We start from the raw sequence: 13616 nt of genomic DNA, 5'->3' as shown, positions 1-13616 counted from the left end.
TACGAAATCTTTCAAACTGATAACACAAAAGAACATCCTGCTAAGTAGGTAACTGGAACTCAAACAAACACAGGACATTTCTGTCTAAATTTAAATTTAGATACAGACATTTTGAGTTCTGTGTTCTGTTGAGAGAATATAAGTGATARMASTYGGCGAAATCAACGACAAGAGTGAAGGAACTCGATGAAAAAATATTTATGTGGAGACCAGTCCGAACGTGTCCTTTGGCGTAGGTGAATGAATGTGAGTGATAGCACTCGGCGAAATCAACGTCAAGAAGTGTGGCCGCAAGCCGATTTTCACCTTGCGCTGTGGCGCGCGCATTTTCGCTCGTATCTCGGAAACGGTTCGTCCTACGGCCCTGATCACATATACCATTTCGGTGACAAATAACTTTTGTTTTATACATTTTGCCATAAGATGCGTATTTCAGGCGCTAGGTAGACAATTTCACGATTTTAGGCGAATTTCCGAAATTTCAAGGCCGGAGTTGGGGTTGAAGAATCAATCCGATCTCAAAACAAAAAGTTGCATTGGAATCAGGAAGTACTAAGGCAACTTTTCCGCACTATTAGAAATCCCGAAGCGAAAAAAGTTCGGAATCGACCCACCCTAACGTACAACACCATCCTACACATAGCAACCGTGGACATAGCTGTCGGCAAAGATCAGACTCCGGTAAGGCGGACTCATAAAGTGTCCCAGACGGAGACATTCCGAAATCTCCCACTTGGCATCGCTGATAATTTGGACCACTACGCCGTGGAACTCTTAGCGGCATTCTTTCCGCGCATATATTTTCGTAGAATATGTGGATGGGGCGGAGTCAAATCAAAGCTTAAGGGTAAGAAGTGACAGCCATTATGGTAGCGGTAGACAAATATCTACTACTGCGGTTACATTCTGTTCTGTTCATAGAACTGCGAACTCTTAGCAAGATTCAGATCACCGCGTTGATAGGTGTCCTAACTAAACAATCTCCCATTTCTCGCTCACGCGGTGAACCTAAAGGCTTTTCGAGAACGCAACTTGTCAAAGTTTATGTGATAATTTCAATAATATTACACTAGTTCGACACTGTATTATATGTAACTAGTTGTAGATTTAAGGCTCTCACTTTTTTGCTACAAGGGTTTAAATAAAAATGCTAGCAGCAAGCAGCAGATCATCACATCAATTGGCGTCAATTGTTTAGCGTCTGATTGCAGTCCTCAATCAAGCAAACAGATGGTGGTAGGCACTATTCTACAACGTCGGTAATGGCGAATGGCGCGTCTACAGCTCGAGTTGACTTGAGTTGCCTTTTGACAGCAGCTTTTAGTCACGCGCTCGTAAAAATGCACACATACATAGCCAAATACATAAACCTTTTTATTTTTATTATTCTCAAGCACTTAAGAGCGCAATTGAGTAGAAAAAAAGCAAAATTTATTTTATTTCTACGAATTTATTTTAATTACTATAATTTTTTTTTTTTTGGTTTTTTTTTTTATTTCTTTTTGTGGCAAAATTTTATTTGCTAAAGTCAATTAATATTAATTTCCTTCGCAAACGGTCAATTTTCGCCTACTTTTTTTCTAATTTAGTTCCATTAGGCGCCAAGCGATGGCCGCATGACGCGCTTATTATTGAGACAAGTGTTGTTGCTCGCTTCTGCTGACGTATTTTGCGCGAAAAAGCAGACAATATTTACTGTTAGAAATTCATTTTAAATTAATCATCAGATTAAATAGCCTTAGTGTTAATATTTAGTACACAATTTGGCAATAAATTTCAATTGCTGGGCAATTGCTATAGACACATCAGTTTTCTTTAATTGACGGCAAATTTTTTGCTACGCAGAAATTGTCTTTAATGTATTTTTGTTTACATTTAATTGGAGCGGCCGCTGTTTCTCAATATATTTTGTAGTAATTGTTGATAATAAAATGTTGTTCGTTGCTTAACAAATAAAAATTTTTCAGTGTTGAAGTGGATAATTCCATGCTTTTTCAGTTAGTGCAACCAAAAATAAACTGAATTGTAGTTACACGCTAAGAACTTAGTCAAATAAAGACAAGTTACTAAAAGTTCCGAAAAGTTTTTGAAATTCGTAAAAGTTTTACAACGTGAGACAAAGCAAGTGAGAGGTTTTAAGTTACGATATTTGTCACTGCTATTGTTTGATTTGATTGCTATTATTTTTCAAAAATAATGGAATGTAATCGTCACTAAAACACATGGGATAAGGCACTCACCAAAAGTTGTCTGCAATAAATTAATTGATGGTTTCGTCGGCATGTAGCGTCGTTTGGTTGGAACCAACGGTTCAGTGACGAGAGAGTCATAAATATTGGCTTTATAGCGATCTGCATTGACTGTAACGTTTTGGCCGACTTCATTTTTAAAGAAATTAAATCATTATTTCTTTTTTAATACACACCAATTACTGCTGGAGAAAATTCTACTCTGGATCCGTCGCTGTTTTAAATCTAATCTATTGAAGAAACTAAGTATCAATAAATAATTGTATAATTTGGATACAAACATACAAAACAATTCACAAATAATAATTTGGAATTCCCTTGGCTGATTTTCAGCAAGACCTCCAAATAAAGTGTATGACGATGTGGAAAATATAATTGCATCGAATCTAAAAACCAAAAACCTTTATTATTACAATGATAATGATCGAAGTGCTTGTCAAAATTTTGATTTTTCACAAAATAGTAGCTAACCCAAGAAAAAAGTGTTTTTTTTTCTGTGAGATTAGTGAAGAATCCTTTGAAAATGATTGATTAAAGGAAACAATTTACGGGCCTTCTGAGGTCGGACCAATGGAGGAGTTCCTACCCGCCTGGTTGAATTTTTAAACGTTAAGAATGGTTTATCTCGATTTCCTGCAGAATTACAAAAACTATGTAAAATTATTTATGGCAATTTTGAAGGTAGTTAAAAGGTCTATAACGCGTGTATGTACATTTGGTGGAAACTTTCTTCTTAACATAATTATACAACTTTGTTCAAATTCGATCAAAAGCTTTCTTCGAATATATCACCAACTCTATGCCAGTAAGTTCTTCAGAAATTTGAAGCTTTTTGATCTGATTGGGTCTATTGTGAATTTGGCTCGAAACTTTTCAGTAATCCCAGAAGTCGATGAAGCAACAACCATTTTGCTACACATTTCGGTTCATCTTTAGAGATGTTCAAGCTACTTCATGCTCCTATGAACCAAGGGTATGAAGAAAGAATAGGCCTCGATAGTGTTCAGCATATTTCTCTGAAACTTTGTAGCCTATATATCCTATAAAGCATTATCTAGAAGCTCTATGACATATTATCATATTTCTTCGTTTCCCTCTGTAGGATGCAAGAAAAAGTGCCATTAGAAAACGTAATTTTTCACTTTCTTTTCACAAATTTCAAAATTACTGAGCTTTTGAAAAGCTTACGGCGCCCATCAGCATGTGCGGTGCACTAAGGTCCACGTCAACCAAGGCACGCACTTAAGGGTTCGTCTCAGTGTGACCCTCCGAAAATCAATGATTTTCGTGATTTTTATTTTTTCCGTCCTATTTTTTTTATTTTTTTTTTATAAATAATTACAATCATGACGAATACAAAATGATTTTTTCAAGTTTATTTTTTGGGTGTATAATAATTAAATAAATTGTTGAAATCCACGAATGCGGCCGCAATTTTGGTCTTAAACAAAAATCTCAAAAACATTATTAATCTATAAGAAAGTCACTATCGCGATATAGAAGCATTTTTTTTTATATTTTTGTTGACTTATTTTCGAAACCGCCCATAGCGCGATAGAGAATAACGTGAAAAATTTTCTCTCCAAATTGGAACTAGATATCTTCAAAACTCATCTTTTGAGAATGGAAACCGTTTTGAAAAACACCATTCTGAGAATAACGCGTTCAAAGATTGGAGTCGCTCTTTTCCTCACTCTGTTTCCCTTCTACAAGACACGCTGTAGCGACCGTAAAATTTTGAATTTCGATTTTCAAATTTGACGGAATATTTATTGCACTGTATACTAACCCATAATGCAACAAAAAAAAATTGATTTTTGGAAAATTTCATACTTAATGCCATTCTGCATATAATGCGCATAGATATTGCAAGAAGGATATGGCCGCGAAAGTTGCTATTCGACTCAGAGAACTTTGGTTTCTTAATTAAAAAAACGTAAAATTCGGCTGCATCGAAGCTAATATACCCTTCACAGGTGCATTGCTTCTAGTAACTATGTGTTCAGTTTGTATAGCAGCTATAGGCTATAGTGAGCCGATCTGAACAATTTTTTCGGAGATTACATTGTTGTCTTAGAAAATACTCTATACCAAATTTCGTGAATATATGTTGTCAAATGTGAAAGTTTTCCAAACAAGAAATTGATTCCGATCGTTCAGTTTGTATGGCAGCTATATGTTATACAGTTTCGACAAATGAGCAGCTTCTTGAAGAGAAAATGACGTTTGCGAAATTTTAAAACGATATTTTAAAAACTGAGCGACAAGTTCGTATATATACAGACAGACTCAACTCAGATCGACTCAGCTCAACATACTGATCATTTTGTTTGTGGCACATGGCAAAGATTTGTGGCAGAGTGGTAATTTTGGTTGCTATCGTTAGAATTGTTTCTTCTTAGTTGGTAAAGGTGGCGTGAAAAGCGTGCCCATCTGCGGAAGTATGTTGTTGCACTTATGTTTGCGTACCGGAAGTGTTGCATATGCGCCAACAATAGAGCGGAACTACTCTTGAAAGACTTAGTTGCTTACTTTTTTATAGTTGGCTGTTGACTACATGTTGGAAACTGTAATTGCAGTGCCTTATTGTTTAGAGGCTATTGATGGATATATTAATGGGCCTCTGGTAAAAATTAGAGGGATATTTTTATTAATGAAAATAATTCTATATGGCCGGATATTAATGTCCCAATAGTCCGCAGAAAGTTTCCACCGCTGTATGGGCAGCCTGGCAGAACAACAACGGATGCAAAATTTATCGGTATATGTAGAATATTTCTTTTTAATTATGTACATATTCTATAATCATCAGTGATGCAAATAATGCATAAAAAACAATTGAGTTATCGTTATTATTTTTTTCAATTAACACCTTATCGCGTTTGCGGGATTAAAAAATTAAAATCTAATTTTTAATCCCATCTCTATAGGGTCTCCGACGCTTCATTCTGGGTGTTACAAACTTCGTAACAAACTTAATATATCCTGTTCAGGGTATACAAATGGTTTCGTCCAAAACCCGAAAAAATTCGTTTTTTCTTATACTGTTATTACTAGCGTAGAAAGAAATAACTGGAAATTTTTCTTTAATGTAAGTTATAACCAATCTACCAAAAAGTGTGGATTAAATTTGTCTATAGGTATAGAATTGTTTTTTTTTTTTTTATAGGAATACTAAGCGCTAAGTATCTATAATTGTGGCAAACACCACGAAATGCGCATTGCATCAACTCAAAAGGCATTTTCTGTTTAAAAATAAATACAAAGAAATACTAAGTGAAAGCTAAGAAAAGAACAGTAAGACATTTCGAGAGAAATTTCATGCTAAAAAGGTGTGCTAAAGCACAAGTAAGTCAACATTTAGTGAACATAAATATACAGACTATTTAAAGATATATACTAAAGTATCTAGTACATAATGTAGTGTGGGGGTTGTGCCGCCAAAAGACAAATTGGGCAGAAAACAAAGGCAACCAAGCGAACAAAAGCACACTGTGGAAAATGCCTTCAGACAAGAGCGACAAAATTAACTTTGACATCTACAACGGTTTAAGTGCATTTATATTATATATTGTTTATTGCTTGCTCTTACCTAATATGTAAATACATATATGTGCATAAATTTCGCTATGCTTGCCAAAACGATTATTTTGAAATAATCACAAAGGCGTGAATTGTAGCGAGCAACAGTAGGATGCAGTATATGCGTACATACATATATACGTATACATAAAAACAGCTATATATTATGTATAGCAATATATTATTTTATGGCTGTCGATTTTCATAATTCATAATTTTCACATTCCGCCATAAATAATATATATTTTCCCGCAGCGTCTCCGCGTGCTATTTTTATTGTGCTGTATTTAAGCTCGTAATTTATTTACACCAAAAACTATAATCACCCTACATTCATTAAATAATATTGTTCAACGGACAGCCGTGATGTTTGTTTTATTTTATTTTCAACCGCATAACCACGTCTTTTGTTGTTTTTGCTCAAAAATATTGAAATGATTTTATAGCTTTACACACGAGCTACCACAGCGTTTAGTATACTTTTGATGAATATCGTATTTAAATGGCACGGAAATACTTACTCGTGTGCGCCTCAAAAGTACGGCAATAGCAATTGACATGTGGCCATAAAATCGCACTTTATTATTTTCTCTTTGGCGCCGTAATATGCTCTTAGCAATTCTGTGGTTGATTTTCTATTAGATGTGACAGGTGTATACAAAAATTAGATGAAATTTACAAAAACAAAAAAAAAACGTAATTACAAATTTTCTTTTTTAATTAGTTTTATCAAATTCTATTCGGCTTCCGCCTGACGTAATAATGCCTTCCACTCGCATCTATCAGACATTAAGCTTCGTCATTGCTTCTCTTCTACATGGTTACTTTACCGGAGACATTGTTTACCTCAAGCTATTTTACCATTGCCTCTAGCTTTGAAGAACCTTCTTGCCGTCGCACATAATCCATCCTCACAGCATGATCAAGCTAACTCCTATATAATAGACGTTTCCAACATATAAAGTATAAGCATTCTTGCGTAGAACGCGTCTCTTGAACACTCCAATCGCCGGCTTGTTACCTTTTGACATCGTCCATGCTTTAGCGCCACACTGCGGTAGAAGTGGTACCGCCTGAGCGATTTGAAGGCTGCCAGTATTGTCTGTCGAAGATGGTTCTATAGAATATTCCATACTGCGGCTGGAGCATAGATTTTACACTGCCGAAATTCGAATTCTCTGATTCTTGGATGTTAATAATACATTCATTGAATTCGGCACAAGCGCTTTCAAAAATAAAATATACATAAGTTCCAAATCAGTTTATAAAAAATTGTATGTTGGAGGCTTAGCTGCTATTCCAAAATAGTCATTCACTTTCAAGACTCCAAAAATATCGAGTATATATGAAGTAGTTAAGTTCTACTTTAAGGTTGGCAGCTTGAAAATTTCTTTCCAAAGAGTTTTTTCTCTCATTTTTGGATTTGACACACATTTTCTATTTTCACTAACTATTTATTATTTATGATTGACATACGAGCAATATGGTAATAAAAAACCTATGGTCGGGGATTTTTTTTCGAAACTACTAGAATTTATGAAGTCATTGAATTTATTCCTTCCTAAATATCCATCTACTAGTACCGATGGATTCTAAAGGCTCAGAAATACAACATAGCAGAGCGCTTCATATGGAAAATAAACCGAAAGTAGCTTAATATAATCGCCCTTGAATTATTGGCAAATTTTCACACAGAAAATACTTTAATATTTTGACGCAGTCAACAGTTGGTTGTCAGAGGCTTGGTTAAGCACTGATTTCTCCTTAAACCCCTATTCTCCTTTCTTTTCCAGGCAACCGCTCGTTCTTCAGTTTCCACTCGGCATTAGTTATTTTATATATTTATCAATTCAAAAAGGGTTAGTACCCTAAAATAGCTGTACTTGTTCGTGTAATATTATATTCGGGCAATTCTGTTATCATAAAGCAGACAGTTCTGGTTTCTCTCTGCATAAACGATTGAAGTTGCAAAAATGCTGAAACTATGACTGTAAAATAGAATATAGGCTGACTTTAATAATAGGTTATGTAGGTAGTAGGCAAATTTTTATATTTTCAAATTCCAAAAAAAAAAAAAAATATATAAAAAATATAAGTATCTAATTTAATTGTCACCCAATTTCAGGGGTTGTTCTATTGTAGTGGCAGTAATTTCAGCTAATATTAGAAGTTTTGTAGAAAGGGAAAATTAATATTTTTATCCAATTTTTTATTCGTAATTTATTAACTTTACAATAATACTTGAAAGAATAAAAACAAAGATAAACATTTCTAAACTTCTAAACTTAACTGATGAAGGTGGGTGAAAAAAAAAAATTATCTAGAATAATATCGCATTGTCTGGTTCCACGGAACATTTGATAAAACCATTTGTGTCAAAACAGTGACTGTCGGAAAAATTTATTTTATTTAATTTTTTTTTTTTTTTTTTTTTTTGTTTTTTTTTTTTTTTGGTTTAGACCTGAATACCCCCTTAACTTTGACTTTAATGTTGTAAATATAAGAAATAAATTAATTTTTTATTTCAGTTAGGGGTTATATTCACTTGTAAATTTCAAAAAAATATGTAATCGAATCAAAATAGCTAATACAACTGAGAACATTCTCCAAAAATGTGTAGTTGTTCCGACAAATGGTTCGGTAGATATGAGAGTATTTGCAACGATTTCTTTTTAACTGAGTGTAATCGGTTTCCAAAAGTTTACATTATCAAAACACTGTTTTCAGAACCGGTGACCGATAGACTTCTGAATATAAATCAGTAATCTTAAAAATCAATTCCTAAAACATATCTAAAGAAAAACTTTACAATTTCTTTTCTTTCCAGGGAAAAGAGTTTGCAAAACAGCGAAAGAAACGTAAAAAGGACGAGAGTTGGAACTTGTTGGAAGCGCGTCCAGTTGGGAGACAGTTAGACAGGAGATAGCAGTGATAGCGCGCGGTACGAGAAAGCGAGCGAAATTTAGCGTAGAAACAATTTTCGAATTTTCTTTAAAAAAAAAAAAACAAACTGATTGGATTTTCAAACAAGTCTTTGCTGAGGCAGTAAGAAAGAGAGAGAGAGATCAACTACAAAAAGCGCGCATATCAGAAAAATTGGTATATACAATTTCGGTTTTGGCTAAAACAAAAAACAAACCAAGCTAAAGAAAGCAAAAAGCAACGAAAAAGAGCTAATTAATTGACAGAATTATTACGAAATTAAATTGTTGTACAATTAAAGAGTAATTGCTGTTCAATTAAAGAGTAATTAAACTACAATAACTAAAAAGCCAACAGGGATTTCGTAACGGCTTAAAATCAGGCAGGTTCTGTGCAAACAAACAACAACAAAAAAGCAAGCGAAAGCTGCAAAGAAAAACTATTTTTGAAAAACTCTTTTCTAATTACTTTTTTGTGATAATTTTTAAGCTAAAAATATATAAATACCAACAACAACTCATTAACTCCCAAAAACAAAAAAAAACTACTAAAATATTGTACTTAATTTTAAATTTTTGCGCCAATTACAAAACGATTTCCGTATAAAAGCTTCAATTTGCACATTAAATACTTAAATTATATTTATACAAAATATTTACAAAAACAAAAAACCAACAGCAAAATTAATTAGCATAAACTGCTGCACGTGTTATACACACAACTTCCGATTTATTGAAAGCAAACAAAAAGAAAGCAAAGCAAAAACAAGCAAAGAGAATAAAATAAAATTTGCAGTCCAGTTTTGTGACAGAGGTTTTCACTTTATATACAGACTTTGGAGTGATCACTGTGCAATTTGTAACAAAAACAGTCGACGCGCAGCTGCCAAAGCGTAAAATTTTACAAAACAGCAGAACCGTAGAACTTATCCTACAAAGTCAAGTGAAACACATAGACAAAAACAACAAAACACCTCAGCGCTTGAAAGCAAAAGACAGCCGCAGAGCATAAAGAGTAAAAGTGTGGAGCGCGAGCGCTAAAACAACAACGTATTTCTGCAACAAAAAAATATTTTCTTTAATACCAAAAAAACTACAAAGGAGAAGAACACAAAAATCTCAACTGTCCTGTCTACAAGTACACAACTATATACAAGCCTATTGTATATTGCATACGAACGCATAAATAAATTTTATTATTTGTGTTAAAGTCGTAAATTAATGAGCAACATGCGTCAAAAGGATTTGCGCCCAGCACCAGCTCTTATCGAGTTTAAGGGCATGAAGTTCCTAATCACCGATCGGCCATCAGATGTTACCATCCATCATTATATAACGGTAAGTATACATTGCTACTTTGATTTTTGGCACTCATTATTGTCCTCCCAAAAAAAATTTTTTTATCGAGTCACTATAGCATATAGCTGTCATACAAACTGATCGATCAAAATCCCGCGCTTGTATGGAAAACTTCTTTATTTTATGAGATATCCTCACGAAATTTGTTATGCATTGATGACCAAGGCAACGCTACACTCTCCGAAGAAATTTTCCAAATGNATTGATGACCAAGGCAACGCTACACTCTCCGAAGAAATTTTCCAAATGGGATTATTATACCATATAGCTGTCATATAAACTGATCGCTCAAAATCCATTCCTTGTATGGAAAACTTTTTTATTTGATGAGATATCCTCACGAAATTTATCATGCATTATTGCCCGAGGCAACGCTACAATCTCCCAAGAAATTTTTCAGATCGAATCACTATAGCATATAGTTATCATACAAACTGATCGATCAAAATCCCGCGCTTGTATGGAAAACTTCTTTATTTTATGAGATATGCTCACGAAATTTAGCATGTGTCATTGTCCAAGACTTGGCTGCAATCTCCTGAGAATTTTTGCCGATCAAAACAATATAGCATATAGCTGTCATATAAACTGATCGTTCAAAAATCAGTCTTTGTATGGAAAACTTTTGTATTTCACGAGAAATCCTTACGAAATTTAGCATAAGTTATTGTCCAAAGGAATGCTAAACTCTCCGAAAAAAAATTTTCAAATCGAATCAGTATAACATATAGCTGTCATTCAAATTTAACAATTAAAACCAAGCTCTTGTATGAAGACTTTAAACTGTAAATGGTATTCTAGCTTCGCTTTAGCATATTTTCTTATTTTTTTTATTTATTATTTCCAGTAATTAACTTTTCTTTCCTATCTTCGCACTTTTACAGGAGCTCAAGAAGAACAACGTGAGCACTGTGGTGCGCGTATGCGAGCCCAGCTATAATACGGACGAGCTCGAAGCTCAGGGCATCACAGTTAAGGATTTAGCATTCGAAGATGGCACTTTTCCGCCACCACAAGTTGTTGATGAATGGTTCGAGATTTTGAAGCAAAAGTGAGTTGTAATGCATTTATTTCCAGTTATTTCCATTAGTTTTCACTTTCTCTTACTTACTGTTTTATTCAACTAATTATGTTTTTGTTGTTCTGTTGTCTCGTTCTGCTTGCCTGCAAGTGGTTAATAATCAATCATCATTGTGTGATATTGGCTTTGTGCGTCGCAAATCATTTGCACCAATAATGCAAATTCACCTCGCATATTCATTTTTAACGCGGCTTGCTTCGGCTGTATTTTGAGTAGCGGGCATGTGTCGTGTGCCATTTTGTGGATTTATTGAAAATTCACTTAAGTCGAAAATAGATTTGTTTAAAAATATATGTAGTTTGTCGAGAAAAATAGAATTTTTTCGAAATAATTAGTTTTCAATGGCATTGCAATGTCATTGTTGGGCGTATTGACGAGAGTTACCGTAAGATGAATATTTTTTTTAAATATCTTTTGGTGTAGAATTTTAGTATTTTGCGCATTTATTGACACGTGAATTGTGACGTTTTGCAGAAATATTTTTTGTCATCGGTATTTTTGTTGTAGCAGCAGAAAAATTCTTTTGGGCATGAATTAAAAAACGTGCTCGTTCCAGTTACTTATAACGGCTTATTATTGCAATTTAATTTCCTACTTCGAGATAGTAATCGCTGCTCTAAATTGAAAATTACTGGTATTCATTTGGAAGTTAACTTCATAATGCAACCTTTGGCAATCTGCGTTTATTTTCGATATAATACTGTACCAGTCGATTTTCACAAGCTTCTCTCGACGCTACGGACGAGGTCGCAGCTCAGGGCAGTTGCATCATCTCATAATAAATGATACTGGTTTAGCGCATATATACCACGACCCTTTTCATCACCAATGACCATCTAATTCAAAATGAATTGATGTTTTATAGATAGTAAAACTGTGGTTTTGCACTGCTACCTATGGTCTATTGTGTCCTCCCCTATATCACATATGGTCACAAAGGTTCAGCATCCAGAACAATTCCAGGAGCCTGCTGATTCCGACTTATGTGATGCGATCCCTGTCCACGTAGATGGAACCGAAGGTCTTGAGCCTACTTCTACAAATTGCTGGACAATCTGGAATCAAGTTTATGGAGTTTCCTGTTCCATGCGACAGAACCGACAGTTTACGCAAGAGACTATGCCCATGTTGGACAAGTGCTCTCTAAGCCTCCAGCGTCCTGTATAGAGCGCGACAAGGAGGCGGAATTTGTCTGGGGGGTGGTTGATAATTTCTTTAAACCTTGCAACGTTGTATCCTCCCAGTCGTAGCTTAGCGTGGCGCAATCCTACTGCGTGCTCCGTTTGCAAGTGCCGTTCTTTGTACACTCTCTCCTCCGTGCGGAACGACTCTTTTATAGTGTGGCACCCCACCGCAATCCATGGTTCTTGCTTCTTCATCATGACGCTGCCGCAGAGCGATCAAGTACTTCGAACAGCTCATTGCCGGTTACCGATTTATGCACCAGTACCCAGATTTGGTGTGCACGGTTGCACACCCACCGACCACTTGTTCAACCTTCGTATACACTCCTACACTAATAGCCATTTGACCTCAAAAGCTGAAATCGCCTTTAGTTAATATCGCAAAGTATAGCGATACACTGGTGGCGATAGTTGCGGTTGAGATTGATTTCTGCACACTGACTTATAGCAAGCAGTTCTGCTTGAAAGCTGCTCGGAAAACGCCTCGTTGGTATGGATAGTTTGGTATGCGGTCCTGCAATGCCTGCTCCAATACTTGCTTTTCGAACCGTCAGTCTAAAACTGGATAGTGCTACCGTTTCGTAGTAGTAGGTGCTTGAGTCAGTCCACTCCGCCTTCTCTGTTCTGTTCTGTTCAGGCGACATATATTCCCTTTGTCAAAACCCTCCGGGGCCATGAGCAGAAGATATGTTTGATCACTAGATGCAGCGGTGTGAGCTCCAGCATAACTTCAAGTGCTGCGGTTGGACAATGTATGGAGGTTATGACTAACTAAAATCATCTAGACTTTTCAATTGACAATATTTTAGAGTTTATTGTATTTTATAATAAAAAAATAAAAAGAAAATAGTTGGTAAGGTCAACTTTAATATCAATAGATCTGCTATGCTAAAATATCTGTAAAGCGACTTGCCGTTGTTTACAACGTCTCAGGGTATATTAAAAAACTCACTTCACTCGCAACACATGATCACTATATTCCATAATATATACTAATACAGCAAAAGCATGCATGTTTTTATTAAATATAAAATATTTTAAGCAGATTTTTTTTTTCGCAACGGCAAAATTATATAATAGCATGTTGCCCAGCAATGTTTTACTTTGGATAAAATGCTTCAATTAATACAACTCGCTTATAAAAAATTGTTAAAAATATTTTTTAAATTAAAATGTGATTTTACTAATAAAATTTTTTTTTGTCATTGGAAAAAAATTCATAATAATATTGCACAGGTTT

At 34.9% G+C, this 13616-nt stretch overlaps 1 protein-coding gene across 1 annotated transcript in view; it reads left to right on the top strand.

Moving 5' to 3' along the window:
• The window catches only part of LOC108977469 (protein tyrosine phosphatase type IVA 1), a gene marked incomplete in the record, with an annotated part of 113761 nt that overhangs the window by 94787 nt on the left and 5358 nt on the right, over window positions 1-13616 (top strand). Inside the window, 2 exon segments of the mRNA XM_018947165.1 lie at window positions 8659-10090; window positions 10996-11162. Coding sequence (XP_018802710.1) covers window positions 9974-10090; window positions 10996-11162 — 284 coding nt within the window.

Source organism: Bactrocera latifrons, unplaced genomic scaffold, assembly GCF_001853355.1.
Source record: "Bactrocera latifrons isolate USDA-ARS-PBARC rearing strain unplaced genomic scaffold, ASM185335v1 scaffold_9, whole genome shotgun sequence".
NCBI lineage: Eukaryota > Metazoa > Arthropoda > Insecta > Diptera > Tephritidae > Bactrocera > Bactrocera latifrons.
Note: the sequence above shows the minus strand (reverse complement) of the source record. Positions and strands in the feature narration are given on the sequence as shown.